This window comes from Papio anubis, chromosome 2 (genome assembly GCF_008728515.1).
Source record: "Papio anubis isolate 15944 chromosome 2, Panubis1.0, whole genome shotgun sequence".
In the NCBI taxonomy this organism is placed as follows: domain Eukaryota; kingdom Metazoa; phylum Chordata; class Mammalia; order Primates; family Cercopithecidae; genus Papio; species Papio anubis.
In genome coordinates this window covers 116,666,977-116,686,773 of record NC_044977.1, presented here as the reverse complement: position 1 = coordinate 116,686,773, position 19,797 = coordinate 116,666,977, and the positions used below count along the sequence as shown (strand labels likewise).

At 34.7% G+C, this 19,797-nt stretch overlaps 1 protein-coding gene across 15 annotated transcripts in view; it reads left to right on the top strand.

The window, feature by feature from the left end:
- The window catches only part of NLGN1 (neuroligin 1), a 901,503-nt gene that overhangs the window by 872,638 nt on the left and 9,068 nt on the right, over positions 1-19,797 (top strand). For 12 of the 15 annotated variants that reach the window (XM_021933768.2, XM_017955703.3, XM_009201347.4 and 9 more), the window contains one exon: positions 17,474-17,686. In XM_021933768.2, the coding sequence (XP_021789460.1) occupies positions 17,474-17,686 (213 nt within the window). The remainder of the gene's footprint in view (positions 1-17,473; positions 17,687-19,797) is intronic. The other 3 variants (XM_009201348.4, XM_021933772.2, XM_017955706.3) reach the window with 1 other exon arrangement.

Here is a 19,797-nt window from a genome sequence, read left to right as displayed (position 1 = left end):
ATTAGAGTTCTCAAATTTTAGGATATCAAAATCACCTGGGAATTTGATAAGAAGGCAGATTCCACCGTAGAGATTCTAGGCCCCTCTCCAGAAACTCTGATTCAGTACATAGGCTCCAAAGCATCATTTTCCACATATACTGTCTCCATGGTGAGATCGCAGGAAAAAGGGAGAACAGGAGACATGTCTTATTAAAACTATAAACTGAGTAACTAGCAGAGTGTCTGGCAAAGAATAGATGCCCAACAAATGTTGACTTAATGAATTATTTTTCATTAAAAGATTCTTTCATGTTCATGATCTTAATTGATTTTCATCATTATCTGATTCTCTAAGAGAACGAGGGGTTATTTCTTTTTTTTTCTGAGATGGAGTATCGCTCTGTTGCCCAGGCTGGAGTGCAGTGGCCGGATCTCAGCTCACTGCAAGCTCCGCCTCCCAGGTTTACGCCATTCTCCTGCCTCAGCCTCCCGAGTAGCTGGGACTACAGGCTCCCACCACCTCGCCCGGCTAGTTTTTTGTATTTTTTTAGTACAGACGGGGTTTCACCGTGTTAGCCAGGATGGTCTCCATCTCCTGACCTCGTGATCCGCCCGTCTCGGCCTCCCAAAGTGCTGGGATTACAGGCTTGAGCCACCGCGCCTGACCAGTTATTTCTAATAAAGGGAAAATAGTCTAGGTTGCTCAGTAGCTACAAATTGATGTAGAAGTGCTTTGTAAAATTAGGAAATGTTTTTAAAATTTATTTCTTTTTTTCAACATAGCTGCCCTCCAATCTTCAATGTAAAAGAAAAAAAATGAATTCTGTACTTGTATACTTTTTGGTAAGTGGCGTAATAACAATATGCTCATTTTATTCTGAAAAAGGACTCACTCTTTACAGTAAAGTGCTGGAAAATCAAGCCGTCAATTCAACCCACAGCAGCTGTCTCTTGCACCATCTCTGCCAAATGTCACCCTTCCTCTCGGGTTTAATTCTGCTACTGTATCTGGGGGAGTATGCCTCGCTGCATAGTTTGTAATATCAGTCTCCGTGCCTTCCAGTCTCAGATTCCTTCTCATTTCACCTCATGTATATTAATACAAAGATTAGTTTCACTTTTTTTCTTGAATAGCTAATCACTTGGCAGCCAACATCCAACTGTGGCATTACAGGTCAAATCAGCTGAAAAGGACAGTGACTTCAAGCAGGAAAATATAATGCTTAGTGAAAACTGCACCCAGAACAGGACCTCAGACTTGTCACCCGGACATGAAAGATTTATTTTCAATTATAAATCTGAGCTTAATGTGAGGGCACCCTGGGGGAGATTCAGATCACTGCCTCTTCTAAATTGACCTTCTACTTGTTTCAATATTTCCTTCTCTGCTGAACAGCGTTCCATGACCCTCTGAGCTGAAGATCCATATTAGCTACTGTAGTAATTCCAACCCTGGGAAAACTTTTGAAAAATTTCTCTAACTGAAGGCCAAGTTGCATGAATAATTTTCTCCTTGGTGAGCCTTCACTGGCTAACACAGCAATAGATTTGGGGCTTCAGACAGCACCTCCAGAGGATTGCGGAAGCCAATATCACCATGTTGCTTAAACTTGAGTGGAATCCAAAAGCCAAAAATTATTCTAGTTTTCAATATTAGGTGGATTAATTGTAAACAGCTAACTCAGAACTATTATATATCCTCTTGGCATTAGTAAACAAGATGCCTTGAAGCTAGCTGCTGATACTGCTACACTGGCTGCTGGAATCAGGAGTTTGCCTCAGGATATTTCAGTTCCTTGTTCTAGTGCTTTTATGTGCACTTAGCAGATGCACCAAAATACATACCATATGGCCCTAATTTAGGGTTTGCAAGCTTTTCTCTTAAAAACTGCTAATTGTAATTTCTTAGGAAAAGTCCTTTTTAATTTTTTTTTTTTTTTTTTGTAATTTAAAATTTGGGGTAATGAGAAACTTGAATTATCTTTCAAGTTCTATCAGAGACCTGATTACTGAAAAGTAGCTTAATGTAATTTTCTTTCCTCTATACCTTTCACTACATCTAACTTGAGACTTTTCTCTTACATGTGTTTCTAGATCATTTGTTGTAGAATACTTACACCAATTTTGGTTCTCACATTTTAGTCTAATTATTATGTCCATAAGCATGAATAATTGTGTTAGGTGAAAATAAACATATTACCTTCACTTGGTTAATCTTATAGATATTTAGGTTTTCCATAGTGATTTTATCTACATAATGTCGGGAATGGCAGATACAATCTACCATTATGTCTACCAATACAAAAAAAAATTGGGTCCAGTTTTTCCTTTCCTTTAGAAATATTAGGATTTCTAAACAAAATCAGCATTTTTAACTGCAAAAAAAGTAATAAAGATATATAAAACAGGCCTCACATACTCATTTCTAGTTTTTGTAACTATATTTGTATTTAGGCTATGTATAAAAAGAAATCATTAACTAATTCTCCCTTGTTATATATATTTTAATTACTTTTTTTTCCAGAATCAAAGGTGCTTAGAAATAACCATCTTTAACTTCATAAGATTTATGATACACCTACTATATGTGTGACACTTTGCCAGATATGGGGATGGTGTTAAACAAATAATTCCAAGTCAGTGTTGGTACACGCTTACAAATGAATGTCTAGATTAAACTGGGTATTTAGAGGAAAGTAGGATAACTGTGTTTAAAGTACTCCCAAAAACATTTAAGCCAAGCCTCAGAGACAGAAGGAGTTGACCATTGAAACATGTCAAAGAGCAGCGGAACTTTGCAGAGAGGAATCTGTGAATGAGAGTGACAGTGATAAAATCAGCCAAACTCCCTCTCACTGCAAAGACTAGAATATTTTGATCGCTTTTGAGATTTAGAGAGAATATTTAGGTTATTATAGAACTAAGTCTTTTTCTTTCTTTTCTTCTTTTATTTATTTATTTAATTCATTTATTTATTTATTTATTTTGAGATAGGGTCTCACTCTGTCGCCCAGGCTGGAGTGCAATAGTGTAATCTCAGTTTACTGCAGCCTCTGATTCCTGGGTTCAAACGATCCTCCCATTTCAGCCTCCTAAGTAGCTGGAACTGCAGTCATGTACCACCATGCCCAGCTAATTTTTGCAGTTTTTATATAGATGATGTTTTGCCATGTTACCCAGGCTGGTCTCAAACTCCTGGGCTCAAGTGATCCGCCCACGTCAGCCTCCCAAAGTGTTGAGATTACAGGCTTGAGCCACTGCTCCTGGCCTTCTTGAACAGAAAATTTTTATTCAAAAATTATAAAGGAAGTTTTAAATATATTGAGCATAGTGTATGTTAATGTTCTCCCATTCCCAGGGTATCATGATAATCAAGTCAAAGGCCAAGTTCGTGAAGCTACATGCTCCATCAGGCAAGAGAGTATAATAATAGAAGTCTTACCAGGAGATTCATTCGTTTTTTATTTATTATTTCATGAAATATTTATTCCATGGAAATTAAGCTAGGTGTCAGGAACACAAAGGTATACTGTGTTTATTCAGGGGACGTAGGCCAACACACCAGTGACAACAACATGTCAAGAGTGCCAGTGGAGGTAAATCCAGAGATTGGTTGCTTAATCATCTCTACATCTCTCCAAAATGCTGTCCCACTTCTCAGACAACATTTGAAATGTTCAAAGAAAGCTGATTTCTTTCCCTCCTCATTACCTTTATTTTTTCTAATGACATAATCTACATAACTCATATTACCATGCTATTTCCATAATCTATGAAATTTAAGCCATTAATAGTATTTTTTTAGCTAGGATGAATTATAGACATTAGTGCTTTCAATTTTTACTTGGTGTGTGCATGTGTGTTTGTGTGTGTGTGGTGGTGTGTTGGTACTTCTATATGCAATGTATGTGAGATTATTTAGTATTGTTCTAGATTGTGGTTTTACCCCATTTTATGCCTCTTTTTTGGAAATGAAATACCACTATACTCCAAAACTTAGGAATAAGCTTCAGTTTCTGTTCCCTGTAATTACTAGAATTTTTAAGTAATTTTCATATGCAAAAATCAACTCAAGGTGGATTAAAGACTTAAATGTAAAACCCAAAACTGCAGAAACCCTAGAAGAAAACCTAAGCAATACAATTCAGGACATAGGCACAGACAAAGATTTCATGACAAAGACACCAAAAGCAATTACTAAAAAAGCAAAAATTGACAAATGCGATCTAATTAAACTAAAGAGCTTCTGCACAGCAAAGAAATTATCAACAGAGTCAGACAATCTATCACATGGAAGAAACTTTTTGTAATCTATCCATCTGACAAAGGTCTAATATCCAACATCTCTAAGGAACTTAAACCAATTCATAAGAAAAGAAACTACCCCATTAAAAAGTAGGCAAAAGACATGAACAGATGCTTCTCAAAAGAAGATATACATGCGGCCAACAAACATATATAAAAAAGCTCATCATCACTGGTCATTAGAGAAATGCAAATCAAAATCACAATGAGATACCATTTCACATCAGTCAGAATGACTATTATTAAAAAGTCAAAAAATAACAGATGCTGGTGAGGTTGTGAAGAAAAAAGAATGCTTTTACACTGTTGATGGGAGTGTAAATTAGTTTAATCATTGTGAAAGAGAATGTGGCAATTTCTCAAAAACCTAGAGGCAGAAATGCCATGTGACCCAGCAATCCCATTACTGGCTATATATCCGAAGGAATATTAATTGTTCTATTATAAAGATACATGCACACATATGTTCATTGCAGCACTATTCACAAATAGCAAAGACATGAAATCAACCTAAGTGCTCATCAATGATAGACTGGATAAAGAAAATGGGGTCCATATAGGCCATTGAATACTAGGAAGCCAATAAAAGGAATGAGGTATGTCCTGCACAGGGACATGGATATATATGTATATATTATATAAAGGGGACTTTATTAAGTATTAACTCACACTATCACAAGGTCACACTATAGGCCATCTGCAGACTGAGGAGCAAGGAGAGCCAGTCCAAGTTCCCAAACTGAAGAACTTGGAGTCTGACGTTTGATGGCAGGAAGCATCCAGCATAGGAGAAAGACATAGACTGGAAGGTGAGACCAGTCTCTCTTTTCACATTTTTCTGCCTGCTTATATTCTAGCCATGCTGGCAGCTGATTAGATTGTGCCCACCCAGATTAAGGGTGGGTCTGCCTTTCCCAGCCCACTGGCTCAAATGTTAATCTCTTTTGGCAACACCCTTACAGACACATCCAGGATCAATACTTTGTATCCTTCAGTCCAATCAAGCTGACACTCAGTATTAACCATCACACACGTGTTTTGATTTATATGTGGGAGCTGAATGATGAGAATACATGGACACATGTTGGGGAACAACACACACTGGGGCTTGTCAGAGAGTGGAGGTGGGAAAAGGGAGAGCATCGGGATTAGCTATATATAAATCAAAATGCGTGTGTGATGGTTAATACTGGGTGTCAACTTGATTGGATTGAAGGGTACAAAGTATTGATCCTGGGATGATCTGTGTAGCAAATCACCATGGCACACGTTTACCTGTGTAACAAACCTGCACATCCTGCACATGTACCTCCAAACTTAAACTAAAAGTTGGAAAAAATAGTAATAATTTTTATAATTAGCTTTTGTAATTTTAATTAATTCTCATTTATTAATTTTTTTGTAAATTTAATTAATTTGATAATTACTAAATATTTAGGAATTATATATGAGAAGACTATTCAAAAATTTTAACCAGACAAATAAAGGAAAGCCAAAGTCCCCTAACTACTAGAGGTTTCTTGTAAAATTGCTGTATTCATTGTGCCAAAGAAAAGATGTGTTCAAAGGTAATGGGTACCTGTCAAAATGACATAGGAACCAGCTTTGAGGGGCTCCCACTAGCCATATGTGGGACAATTGTAGCCTCAAAATATGGCAGTAAAAGATTATAACCACTAGAATAAAATAAGAACCCATGAATCCATAATGATATAAACAAATGAAAAAGTGAATAAAAGTTGAAAAGAAGAAAAAGCTTTTTTTAACAGCCAATTCCAACTAATAGTAAAACAAATGATAACATTAAATTTTCTTAGATAAGGATCGTCAACAGATGTTAAGATTAATGTCTAAAAGTGATGTAAAAGAAAATGTTTGTAGTTTCAATATATCTGTATACTTTATACTTATCCCCTGCAAAGGAAAGATAGTAACTTTGTAATGGAGAAATGGCAAAATCACCACCCTAACCAAATGGTCAATGGGCAAAGCAACATCATGTGCCTCCTGTTGTAGTGCATGGAGATGATACAACATCTCTTCACTAATCTTTTACCAGAAATGCATAACCTGAATATAATTATGAAGAAACATCCGATAAACCCTAATTGAAAGACATTATATACAATAACTAACCTATATTCCTCAAAAAATGTCAAAGTCAAGAAAAATTAAGACCAACAAACTGTTCAAAGTTAAAGGGACCAAAGAGAAAACTAAATTCCACATGTGAGTTCAGGTTTGATAGGAGAGGGAGAGAAAAGAAAGGGAAGGGAGGAAAGGGAAAGAAGGAGACGGTTGAAGAGGGGAGAGTAAAAGGTATTATGTTGGAGATACGGTTGAAGTGTAGACAGTAGTTCTTTCTACTATGTTTTACATTTAAAAATACTGAAAGTATTCAAAAGTTTTAAAATCACTAAATCTGTCAGAATAGCTTTTAATGGAGAAGACTATAATATTAGCAGCATATAATAAATACCAGGTTTTCCTAGTCATTCATTAGGGAGATATTTATCCTCTCAAAAAAATTCGAGATACTAGAAATAAAATATGGAAAATAATCTAGTCTAGTCAACATTCTTACTAAATTATCTTGTCATTTTTATACATTACCCAGACCTTATCTTGTATCTTTCTATTATTTGTGTCTGTCTCAGGGATCAGCTAGTGTGAAATTAAAGACCATAGCATCCCTCTTTCCCACTCAGACCCAGCTATTTGCAGTTGACCCTTGCTACCTCTTTTACGATGATCAGATTTCTCACATATCACTTCTCTCTCTCTCTCTCTCTCTCTCTCTCTCTCTCTCTCTCTCTCTCGCATTCTCTCTCTCCCTCATTCTCCCTCATTCTCACACTGTTTTTGGAGGAGATGGCTTTTTTTCTACTCTCTTTTTCCGATAGCCTAAAAATTGCATCACTTATGTGTATTAGCAATTTTTTAAAAACTATTCTAAAGTAATGAATTGTCAGCAAATCAAGACACAATGTCCTCTATTTCATATCATCATAGTATTTTGGTTCACAAAACTGTTTTTATTACAATACAATCCAATTAAATGTTTGGTTTCAATTCTAAGAAACTATCTACAGTGAATACAAACATGTTCCTTACCCTTAATAGAATTTCTTAAATTTGTTTATTGTTTAACAAAATACTCTTACTCTACCTAAAACTAAGAGGGCAACATACATATATGTTAAATATATATGTGTGTGTGTGTATATATATATGTTGCCCTCAGTGCATACGTGTATATGTGTGTGTGTGTATATACATACATATATATATATATATATATATATATATATATATATATATTTGTTTTTTTTTCTTTCCAACTTTTATTTTAGGTTCAGTGGGTGTATGTGCAGATTTGTTACATGGGTAAATCGCATGTCAAGTCATGATTTTGTTCTTTTCTATGGCTGCACATATTTCCACAGTGTATATATACTACATTTTGTTTATTCAATTCACCACTGATGGGTATCTATGTTGATTCCATGTCTTTGCTATTTGAATAGTGCTGCAATGAACATACATGTGCATGTGTCTTTATGGCAAAACTATTTATATTCCTTTGAGTATATACCCAGTAGTGCGATTACTAGGTTGAACGGTATTTCTATTTTAAGTTCTTCAAGAAATCTCCAAACTGCTTTCTACAGTAGCTGAACTAATATACTTTCTACCAGGAGTGTATAAGCATTCCCTGTGCTTCACAACCTTGCCAGCATATTATTTTTTGAACATATGTATTTTGAGATGCCTTGCCAACTCCTTTCCATGGAATAGTTTAAAAATGTGGTAAATTTTACCCTATTTTGTATATTATAAATATTTAACTTTTTCTAATTCTTAAAAACTTTTTTCTTTTAATTCTTCTTGACTTCATATTTTTTTTCAGTACAAATGGATGAGTGGTTTATTCTATTTAATGAAATAGGTGATAATAAAGAAAATGTCAAATTCAGTTAGTTAATTATAGCCAAAGTATTTTTATACAACATATATTAAGCTCCTTGCATATTAAAAACATTATCTCTTTTTTTTTTTTTTTTTTTTTTTTGAGACAAAGTCTCTCTCTGTCACTCATGCTGGAGTGCAGTGGCACAATCTTGGCTCACTGCGAGCTCCACCTCCTAGGTTCACGCCATTCTCCTGCCTCAGTCTCCTGAGTAGCTGGGACTACAGGCGCCCGCCACCACGCCCGGCTAATTTTTTGTATTTTTAGTAGAGACGGGGTTTCACCGTGTTAGCCAGGATGGTCTCGATCTCCTGACCTCGTTATCCACCCACCTCCGCCTCCTAAAGTGCTGGGATTACAGGCGTGAGCCCACCATGCCCAGCCACATTATCTCTTTTAATAATGATAATTTTATGGGATGGATACTATTACTAATATTGTCTATTAGGAAACCAAAATTCAGAGGGACTAACTAATTGACACAGTAATTTGCTCCCAAACCTGTTAGTCTGTTTGTGTTGCTATAAAGGAATACCTAAGGCTGGATAATCTATAAAGAAAATAGATTTATTTGGCTCATGATTCTGCAGTTCTGTACGAGAAACATCACACCGGCATCTACTTCTGGTGAGAGCCTCTGGCTTCCACTCATGGCGGGAGGCAAAGAGGAACCACTGTGTCATATGAGGAGGGGAACAAGCCATTCATGAAGGATCTGCTCCCATGACCCAAACTCCTCCTAATAGGCCCCACCTCCTACACTGGGGATCAAATTTCAACATGAGATTTGGAGGAGACAGATATCCAAGCTATACCAACATCCTGGTTATCCCACTAAGTCTGGCTGCCTTTTTGCCACACTAAATGTTGAGGGAATCTCAACAGTCTCTCAAACTTTAGGACCTTGACCTGTATTCTAGACCAATATTCTGGGATAGCCTACTGGGCTACGTGTCCTCTTATCTCATCTCGGATAAGCCCCATCCAGGATTGTCCTATTTTTCTCTCTTCAAAGCTAATGCCACCCACACTGCATCTTAGAGTACTTTCCCTCAAGATTGGCTGCTGAGAGGGATTTTTCTTAAGTTCTCACTTCATTGCTGCCATCTAAGAAAGATAATAGACTTACTTCATTTCGAAAGTTTAATTGTTAGTCTTCATGTGTTAATAGAAAATTATAACATTAATACTGTCCTTCATTCAGCAAACATGTATATAATGACTATTTGGGGACAATTACAGTGGATAGAAATTGTAGTCCAGAAAAAAATATAGAATATGAATGACTTATAAATACTACATTACAAAGCACACACACATACACACAGGTTACAACAGGAACACTTAAGAAAGATAAAAATAAATATTGAACAGTTAGAAAATTGCAAAATAGGTTTAGTTTTTATTGTCCCTGAAGCTACATAGTATAATTCTGAAGTATGTATTTCCTGAGGACCTTTCTCATATGATAGACATTGTTGTTTCTTTAATGTCATGCTTTGAAGTGCACTATGTCTTTAAATCACTAGACATATTCCCATACAATCAGAGCAATTAGAAATGAAGAATGTGATTTCTTTTGACTCAAAAGTCCTTTTAGAAGGGATATTTCTTCTTTCTTCACTTCTTTGTGAGAGCAGTTATTCAAAATGCACAGGAACTTTGTGAACTTTGATACCAGGTTTGTTGTCCAGATACACATAGACAGGAAGTACACAATAGCCTAAAGAAGGGAGTGCTGGATAAGCTTTTCTTAAGATGCAGACCCAGAAAACACTAACAGCCTTAAATTGTGGCGAAGAATATGGGGTTGGTGATGGGAGCTGGAACTGGGGATTACTTTTTCCCTAGTATCTTGGGGCATTCTTTTTTTTTTTTTTAATTTTTATTTATTTATTTATTATTTTTTTTAATTATTATTATACTTTAAGTTCTAGGGTACATGTGCATAACGTGCAGGTTTGTTACATATGTATACTTGTGCCATGTTGGTGTGCTGCACCCATCAACTCGTCAGCACCCATCAACTCGTCATTTACATCAGGTATAACTCCCAATGCAATCCCTCCCCCCTCCCCCCTCCCCGTGATAGGCCCCGGTGTGTGATGTTCCCCTTCCCGAGTCCAAGTGATCTCATTGTTCAGTTCCTACCTATGAGTGAGCACATGCGGTGTTTGGTTTTCTGTTCTTGCGATAGTTTGCTGAGAATGATGGTTTCCAGCCGTATCCATGTCCCTACAAAGGACATAAACTCATCCTTTTTTATGGCTGCATAGTATTCCATGGTGTATATGTGCCACATTTTCTTAATCCAGTCTGTCACTGATGGACATTTGGGTTGATTCCAAGTCTTTGCTATTTCACATTCTTGAAATGGGAATGGTGTATGTGATGCAGAGCTAAGTAAATCAGGACCCTTTTTTCTAACTATTACAACCTAAATTGGGAATAAATCTGGTTAAAATAAATACTTTGGTCTTATTTGGGGGAAGAAGTCACAAGAAGTTAAAATTGAGTGTAATATAGAAGGAATAATCTCACCTCTTTACCCTGGAGATGGTAACACTTTGGAATTTGGAAACTGAAAACCAAAGAAATAGCTATAGGTATTTTCTTTCTAGGCATCTATTTACAGTCATCTTCTTCTTTCCCACTGTACTCCCCCGTGTCCAGCTGTCAGTGATCAGAAGCCATGAGCAGCAACACAGTGTGTTATTTCTGAGGCAAGTCATTAAAGAGCAGATTATCTTAGAACAAATTAATAAGTAGATTCACCAAAACATAAAATTTTGGAAATACCACCAAGTTGTTTGATGTTAAGATATTGACCTCATTTCCGAGCCAGGTTTTTTTTTCCAAAAGATACACACAAAAAGGAAATTGTTTTTACTTTGTCCTTCATTGCTTTCTAAGAAGAATTTAGACAGTAACCTTCAAGGGAACACAATAGCAAGGAAGCTAGCTGTATATGGCGAATAATTAAATGCTGTATGTGTGTTCTTTTCCCTCACACAGACCCCAAGTTGTCCAATTTGGAGAATTTTTTTATTATTACGGTAAAAAAAAAAAATTAACATTAAATTTATCATTGTTACCATTTGTACATATACAGTGCAGTAACTATATTAATATATTAAGTATATTCACATTGTTTAGCAATAGATCTCTAGAACTGTCTCATACAGCACTGAAACTCTATACTCATTAAATACTAATTCCCCCTTCCCCTCTCTCCACAGCTCTTGGTAGCCACCTTTCTAATTTCTCTTTCTATGATTGTGACTACCTCAGATATTTCATATGAGTAGAATCCGACAGTATTTGCTTTTTTTGTGACTGGCTTATTTCACATAGCACATTGTCTTTAGAGGCTCATCCATGTTGTAGCATGTAACAAGATTTGCTTCTTTTTTAAAGTTACACGATATTGCATCATATGTATATCTTCTTTATCTGTATTTTCTTTATGTGTTCATCTGTCAATGAACACTTGGGTTGCTTCCTCTTGGCTATTATAAATAGTACTTAGATGAACATGGACTTACACATTTCGTGTTGGGATCCTACTTTAAATTCTTTTGTATATATACATATATATACAGAAGAAGGATGCTGAATCATATACTAATCCTATGTTTAATTTTTTGAGGAATCTCCAAACTATTTTTGATAAGGGCTACATGTTTTACATTCCTACCAAAACAAGGGTTGCAAATCTCCTACATCCTTGCCAACACTAAGTATTTCCTAGTTTTTGATAGTAGTCATCCTATAGGTGTGAGCAGATACTACAGTGTGGGTTTGATTTGCATTTTTTAATGACTTGTAATGTTGAATATCTTTTCATGTGTTTATTGTCCATTTGTATATCTCTTTGAAGAAATGTCTATTTAAGTTCTTTGCCCATTTTTTAATTAGGTTATTTGGGTTTTTTGTTGTTGTTGTTTACTTGTAAAAATTTCTGGATATTAATGCTATATCAGATACATGATTTGCAATTGTTTTTTCCCATTCTGTTGGTTTCCTTTCACTCTGTTGAATGTTTTTTTGATGCACAGATGTTTTGAAGTTTGGTGTAGTCTTATTTATTTTTTATTTTGTTTCTTGTGCTTTTGGTTTAATATCCAAGAAATCATTGCCTAATCTAATTTCCTGAAATTTTTAATACATGTTTTATTTTAGGAGTTTAATAGTTTTGGATTTTTTCATTTTGAGTTAATTTTTACATGGTGTATACTGAGAGTCCAACTTTATTGATCTGTATCTGGATATCCAGTTTACCCAGTATCATTTGTTGAAGAAACTGTTCTTTTGCCATTGTATAGTCTTGGCACCTTTGTCAAGAATCATTTGGCCATATATGCCTAATTGTAGGGATTTTAATACATTATATTTTAAACAATTTTGACTCAAACAGAAATAAAGGGAAACTAATCACATTCTAGCATGAGGATTTTATTTCCATATAGCCATGTCACCCCATTAGAAGAGAATATTTTTCAAACGTGAGTAGTGACAGATAGAAGGAATACTTACTTGCTGAAAGTTTGGAGGTTAATTGACTAGTTATAATGATTTCAAGGGTCTAAGAAGAAAGGAGGAGGACCTGGAATAAGTCCGTGACATAAAGTTTAAAGCACGAGACAGAGGCAGAATGCAAAGGAAGACATGACTGAACTTGGCAACTGAAAAGATAAGGAGAGTTAGCACATAGGATTTCTAGTTGGATTTTTAGCTGGATGAGTTCAAGGTTTTGTTTCCACAGTTTTAAATCCTTTTATGTTTAAGATACAAAGTCCTTAAAAAGCTATTTTTTTGATCCGTATTCCCAAGTCCCTAGAAGGACATCTCACTATCATTCAGAGTCTCATGTCTGCAAGGCTGGCTCTTTAATACTCAGTATGGTCTCTATTGTGAAATACTTAGCAATGTGACTCAAAGAACAAACCACAGTCATCTGTATCCAGGCAACAGCATTGATAAACACTGCAAATTTCTTTTCTACCTTATAGCTTGAGCTACATAATGTGGGCTAAAAATAATACTGTATTCTATTCAGTGTTTCTAGAAATTAACAACTATAAACATAGACACTCAAATATGTTCCTACCTTAAAAAAAGAAGGAAGCACAGCTACAGTATAGAATCACTGTCATCTTACATTTCTGACATTCTAGTTGTCATCTCAAATGTAAATAGTCTGCATTCTTTTTTTTTTTTTTTTTTTTTTTTTGCTTTTAGCATTCTAAAGATATTTGTACATGGTTGTTTGATTGTATTGTAAAAGACCTAAGTATAAATTGGGTCAACCAATAAACCGCAGGGCTACTGCCTGACAATTTAAATTAGCTCCTTTCACACTCCTTAGGATCTACCTATCAGAGAGTTATCTGAGTTCCATAGACAACAGTAACCTAAGCCAATACCTTGGTCACAGTAATTATCTGTTTTTATTTATTTTCCTCTTGTCCAATTTATTTCAGGCCTGGTCTTATTTTTCCATTACAAGAGCCTGTGCACCCATGTGCAATTACCTGGTTTCTCTCTAGCACTTGAAACTAACTCTTGTTGCCAGTTCAGGTAAACAGAAAACTCAAACTAAGCCTGCTCAGTAGATGTAATCAACTCAGTAGAACTAGTAGTTTCATGTAGGAACCACAAATGGAAATGTTTTTTTGATACACTGAGTTTTGAGGTGGGAAGACTGGTAGTAAATAAATTCTGTTTGAACAAATAGGTGAATGACAATTGTAGTAGATATATGAATCAGTCAAATAATTTTTAGCATAATTGCAATTATGAATTTTGAGAGTTAGCCTTAAGTTTAAAATTACTAATTGTTAAAGTTTTATATTCCTGAGTCAAGTAAATTAAGTAGTTGAATTTTTGGGGGGATAATTTTGTGCATTTTTCTGAAAAGGAAAAGAGTTTGTTTTATAGTCATTATTACTCTATTTTACAAAAACAATAATGTGTCAATGTGTTACTACAATAATTAGTCACACATGCCAGGAACTTAAAATGAGTGTCAAGAAAAGTCAGATAAAGTAGTGACTATCTGTTAAGAATGATTTAAGTGACATTAAAGGAAAAGCCTTCTTCTCCAAAGTAATCACGAAGTGAGGACTCTGCAAAATTGAGTTCCCCAATGACTGGACTATAGTTGAGCACTTCAATGTAAAGTTTCAGCTAGAGTGATATGAAATAGTGGTACTGTTCAGGACATAACAGCTAAGTCAATTTAAAAAGAACTTTAAATGACTGCTTCACTAGATAGCAAGGTATAAAGAATGCTGCCAATGTACATCACTTGGGTAATTAGCAAACTGTATCTCTTTTGAGACAGCAATTTAACTTTCCTCATTTTGTGCCTTTAACTTAGCCACAGGATGTTATACCATCAGTAATCAAAAAATGTATGCAAGTATATATCTCTCTACCAGGTCTGAAGACATGTTATTTGCTTGGTCAGCGGCCTTAATAAAGACAGCTGCTATCAGTTTTTCATAAAATAAAACCCAATGTGGTCTTCTAAATTCACTCTAATGATCAGTTAGTTTCAGATAGATGATATGGATGGATGAATGGATAGATGGATAGATAGATAGATAGATAGATAGATAGATAGATAGATAGATAGATAACATACACATGAAATACACTAGAATCAGGAGTAAGAGAAATTCAGTACTGAAGGTTAAAAATGGAGCTTGACTGAGTAATCTTGGACATTTTGAGGCTACAACACAATAACTTCTACCCAATGGTTTACTCCATTTTCTATGCTGTGGTTTAATAATGACATTTTTGAACTGAATTTATTTTATTTAAAACTCTTTCTTGAATGTATTACAAGACTTCTTTAGACTATGTATAAAGTAGAAGTTACTCTTCAGAGGAACTTTTTTTTTTACAGCACTGTTATATAAACACAAAGCTATTTGACTAAAGAGTGCATCTATAACTGGAATTATAGAGGGGATACAATTTAGTTAATGTGGAAATAATTGTCTTATTACCATGGTTCTCTACATGCTACACATTGGATGATGATTATTTTATGAGTAAGTCAATTCTGTATGGATGTAAAGATTCATTTGAAAGTAAGTGGAGTAATTTGAACGTAACTGCAATTATTTTTGCACCAACCTAATAACAAGAGTATTATGTTCTTATTCTTTCACTCACTCTCTCTCTTTCTCTCACACACACACACAGACACACACACATCCTTTTTCCTTCAAGAGTTTCTCTATCTAATGTACAGTAATCCTTCCGTAATATTGTTTTCAGAGTTCTTGCCAATAGTCTGTCTTTATAGACCAAAACATTTGTAAGAGAGTCTTTCAGAAATGTAAACTAATAATTCTGTGTTATACCAAAGTTGATGTGATAGCAAATAGAGTTAAAAGAGTTCCCTGCCATGCTTCTGTTTTGTATTTTATTGTCCTCTAATTTATATGCATATTGAGTATTTGCAAATACTTCTATCTAAGAAGACACTATAAAATTTTTTTAAAATTATTATGCAAATTCAATAAAAGAGAATGGGTATGACCAGAAAAATTTGTTTATTTGAACTGTATTTTTACAATTTTAGTCTTAAGGAAAGTTAACATTTTAAGGATTCCACAAACACAGAGACACACACACACACACAATGAGTTAGAGACTGCAGTTTTATTTCTTAGAATTTTTGATCTTGTAGGAAAAGAATAACTAAGCACTTTCATTTCTTCAAAGTTTTCAAAATTATTCAGGAGGATTTGTCTTCATCTATTCCTTTCTACAATGATCCTAAAGAATTTCTTATTCATATATTCAGTTTGATTATGGATTTATTTGCTAACCTGATAGGTAGTGTTATCATGGTTTTGTTTTCATAAATGTAATCGATGTCTTAGCTTATTTTACAAAAAGATATATTTCAAATTGAATAAAATAATTTTTATCACAAACATTGACCCATTATATTGAATTTCTATAATATGTCTCCAATAACAAAATTAATTTTTTTAAATTGGTTCTATAAATTTGTTGAGATTGGAAATTATATCCCTGAATATAATCAATTTATATCTAATAGGACTCTAAATATTTTCTACATAATATAAAATAGTCCATAAGATGGAGTATTTTATGAAACACTTTCTACATTTTCATTTATACTAAATGCAAAAATATATTAGAGAATAGATGTTTATTTTACAAGTTATAATAAACACACTATAAAAGCTATTAGGTCAGCTAAATGAGTGAATATGTTTAAGATATTGCTAAGTAATATGTTTGACTCTCCCTTCTACAACTTTCATAGGTAAAACAGTTACTCAGATCTTAATGCCACAATATTTTTTCTATCTGTCTTCTTTTTTTCAATTGCCTTTGCCATTCTGTCAGTTCAGATCCTTAAATTCTCTCCCCTGCCTCCATTTTCTCTCCCTCTCATTTTCAGATTCACCTCATTTTCCACTCATTTTCAGATTTACTACAAAGCAGAGCTTTGAGCATTCCAGAAATATATGTCTGAACTTTTCAAAAACCTTCAATTATTCTACACCATTTGCTAATTGAGTAGCTCCCCTCAGTTTGGCATTTAAAGTAGTCCTAACCGTGTCTTCAAGTCATCTCTGGCACAGTAATTCTTTCTTAATCATTGATCATCATTGATAAAAATGTACATAGTCATATACATGCAGAGTTCTATATAATTTTATGGAGTTTACCAAATCTTTCTCTACAAGCCTTAGAGAAATACCTGCCTGCTCTACACATTTCCATCCTGCTACTCTGCCACACATGCCTAACATTTCAACCACGTTCGATGACAAGCAACTTGAGGACAGACATGGTGTTTTCTGCAAAATGCACATTTACATAAGCCCCATGATACTATCCAAATGTCTCCACTGAGTAACTTGGCCCCTGGAATGTCTTTCCTCAGGTTTTCAGAATGTTTGCATTCCCTTTATCTGTCCCTGTTACCTGTTACCTGGATAAGTTGGGAGGCATTTGGAGAAGATAAATGTCATTTTTCAGATTTCAGTCACTGCTATTCTTGCTAAAGTAAATTCTTTTATTATGGTGGGAAATAATCTTTACTAATGAACTTGGACTGTCCTTACCTTGATTAATATAGGCTTCATTTGTATTTAAATTTGATGTCTATTTGGTTCATGTCGGCTCAAAAGGTGTTTTTCAAATTTATATTTTTCAGGTTTCTTGAGTACAGGGGATCAGGCTGCAAAGGGGAACTATGGACTCCTTGATCTCATACAAGCTTTAAGATGGACTAGTGAAAACATTGGATTCTTTGGTGGTGACCCCTTAAGAATCACTGTTTTTGGATCTGGTGCTGGGGGTTCATGTGTCAATCTGCTGACTTTATCCCATTATTCTGAAGGTAACCGTTGGAGCAATTCAACCAAAGGTATTATGCAGGTTGCAAATTTTGACAATTTTGGTGTCTGCATGCCACCACCATCAATAGTATGTGATGCTCTGTATATTTCTGTGTTCAAACTGAGTGTTAGGTTGAACTCAATATCTGTTTAAAGCTTTGTTCCTTCAGCTTTTCTGTGCATGTTTAAATTTTCGTCAAACTCTTTTCTTTGTCTCCTGTGGAGCTTGGTAAGGATGCCCTTTCAAGCACACTTCAGAATAGTTAGCATTACAGTTACTCTTCTTTCCTTTAAAGGGTGATTTGAGGAAAAAATCAGACAAAGACATTCTACAGTTCTGTCATCTTTGTTTATTCAGTGATCAAAATCAAAGATGAGACTTTTTAAATGCAGGGATTGTATATCATCTATTTTCAAGACAATAGACATTTTAAACCCTTTATTAGTATGAAGCTAACGAAGCAGTCGTAAGCTAGTTTGTCTGAAAACATGTGATTTCGCTTGTTGTCTGAGTACAGAATGGACTGTTGATTATTTTGCATGCATGATCCAAAATTGTCAAAGCATCAAGGTCACTGGTAGAGCTTTTGATTAAAAAGAAAAATACATTTGATTCAGTGTTTTTTCTATTTTTAACTCCAAAAGCATTATTTTCCTCCCTAAACTTGGCAAGGCAGCATGGAGTACTGAGGCTGCTGAAATCCATGAAATATTTTTCTCATTTCCATCTTCTGGCTTTGACATATTTTTTCCAAAGTGCCCGTCCAAGGCTTACCATGTTGTTCTTTATGAATTCCATCTCCATTTTACCATGCATAGAATCACCCATTCCGACTGCATTATTAATTTGAAATTTCACAAGAACAGAAGAGTATTGCTGGAGAAATTTGCAAAGCAAATACTTTTTCTGCATTATTTATGTATAATAGAGAGGAAGACAGAGAATATATAAAAATGCAGACCATCTTTTAATTTCTGATCTTTTATTGTCATTTTATATCCAAGAAGAAAGTATATACTGTCAAATATAATTCATTAAACATCTTAATTTGTAAGGTTGAGTTTTGTGATAGGAACACCAGACATATGATATTTGTTTTTCGTATCAAAAACATATGAGTGTTGAATTTCAAAAGAATAGCCAGTCCTTAAATGAATCTGTATATTTGGAGAATCATATATAGACTCAATTTATTAGCACAGTTTATATAAGATTTCATTTATATTAGTACAATTCTGATTCAAGATGACAAAATAACACAGATGAACATTTCCAAGAGAGATTTCATCTGCAAAGAAATGGCTTCTTTTGAAATAATAAATTTAGTGGTTTTTAATTAAACAGATTAGATTGTTCTAACCTCAGTATTTTTCCTAATGCCACTATGTAGCTAGAGCAACACTAAGCCACCTATATACAGATTAGATTGTTCTAATCTCAGTATTTTTCCTAATGCCACTATGTGACTAAAGCAACACTAAGCCACCTATATAGGTTTCTCGGGGCCGCTTGATCAAAATTTGACATGAAAGCCACCTTTAGCTAGTATAAAACTAGCACGGTTTAAGAGATGAGTCAGTTAGTTCATCAGCTAACACTGCTAGTCATCAGCTGATGGTGTAGTAAACAGTAGGAAATGGTTATGCAAACTGTTGAAAATACAACATTTTATTATACACTTCAGGAAATCTGTCTATCTCTGGAAAAAGACATGAACTTAGGTTTGGCCTAAACCTATCTCCAGACTGAGCTGCCTGATTTTATCAGGAGATGCTCAAAAAAAATCTCTTGAAATCATCAAGCTGATTCTGCCTCCAATGTAGATGTAAACTTTAAAGGCAATAAACCCCACAAAGGGCTGCACCAATGCTCAGGCCTGGGTATACCGTGAGTAAACCCCATCTTGCATCCACACAAGAGGCACTTTCACTAATGATAAAACATATGGTGTTCCCAATACCATCTAGGTGGTATATTTTAGGATATATTGAACATGATGTGCCTTTCCTTCTAAATCTCTTTCAGTATATTTAGTTAATGTTGAATCCCTGAAATGGGAAATAATATTATAGAAATCACCAGATCTATTTTAGTTATATAATTTTTATTTATTAAAATATTTTCCTGAGCAACTGTTAA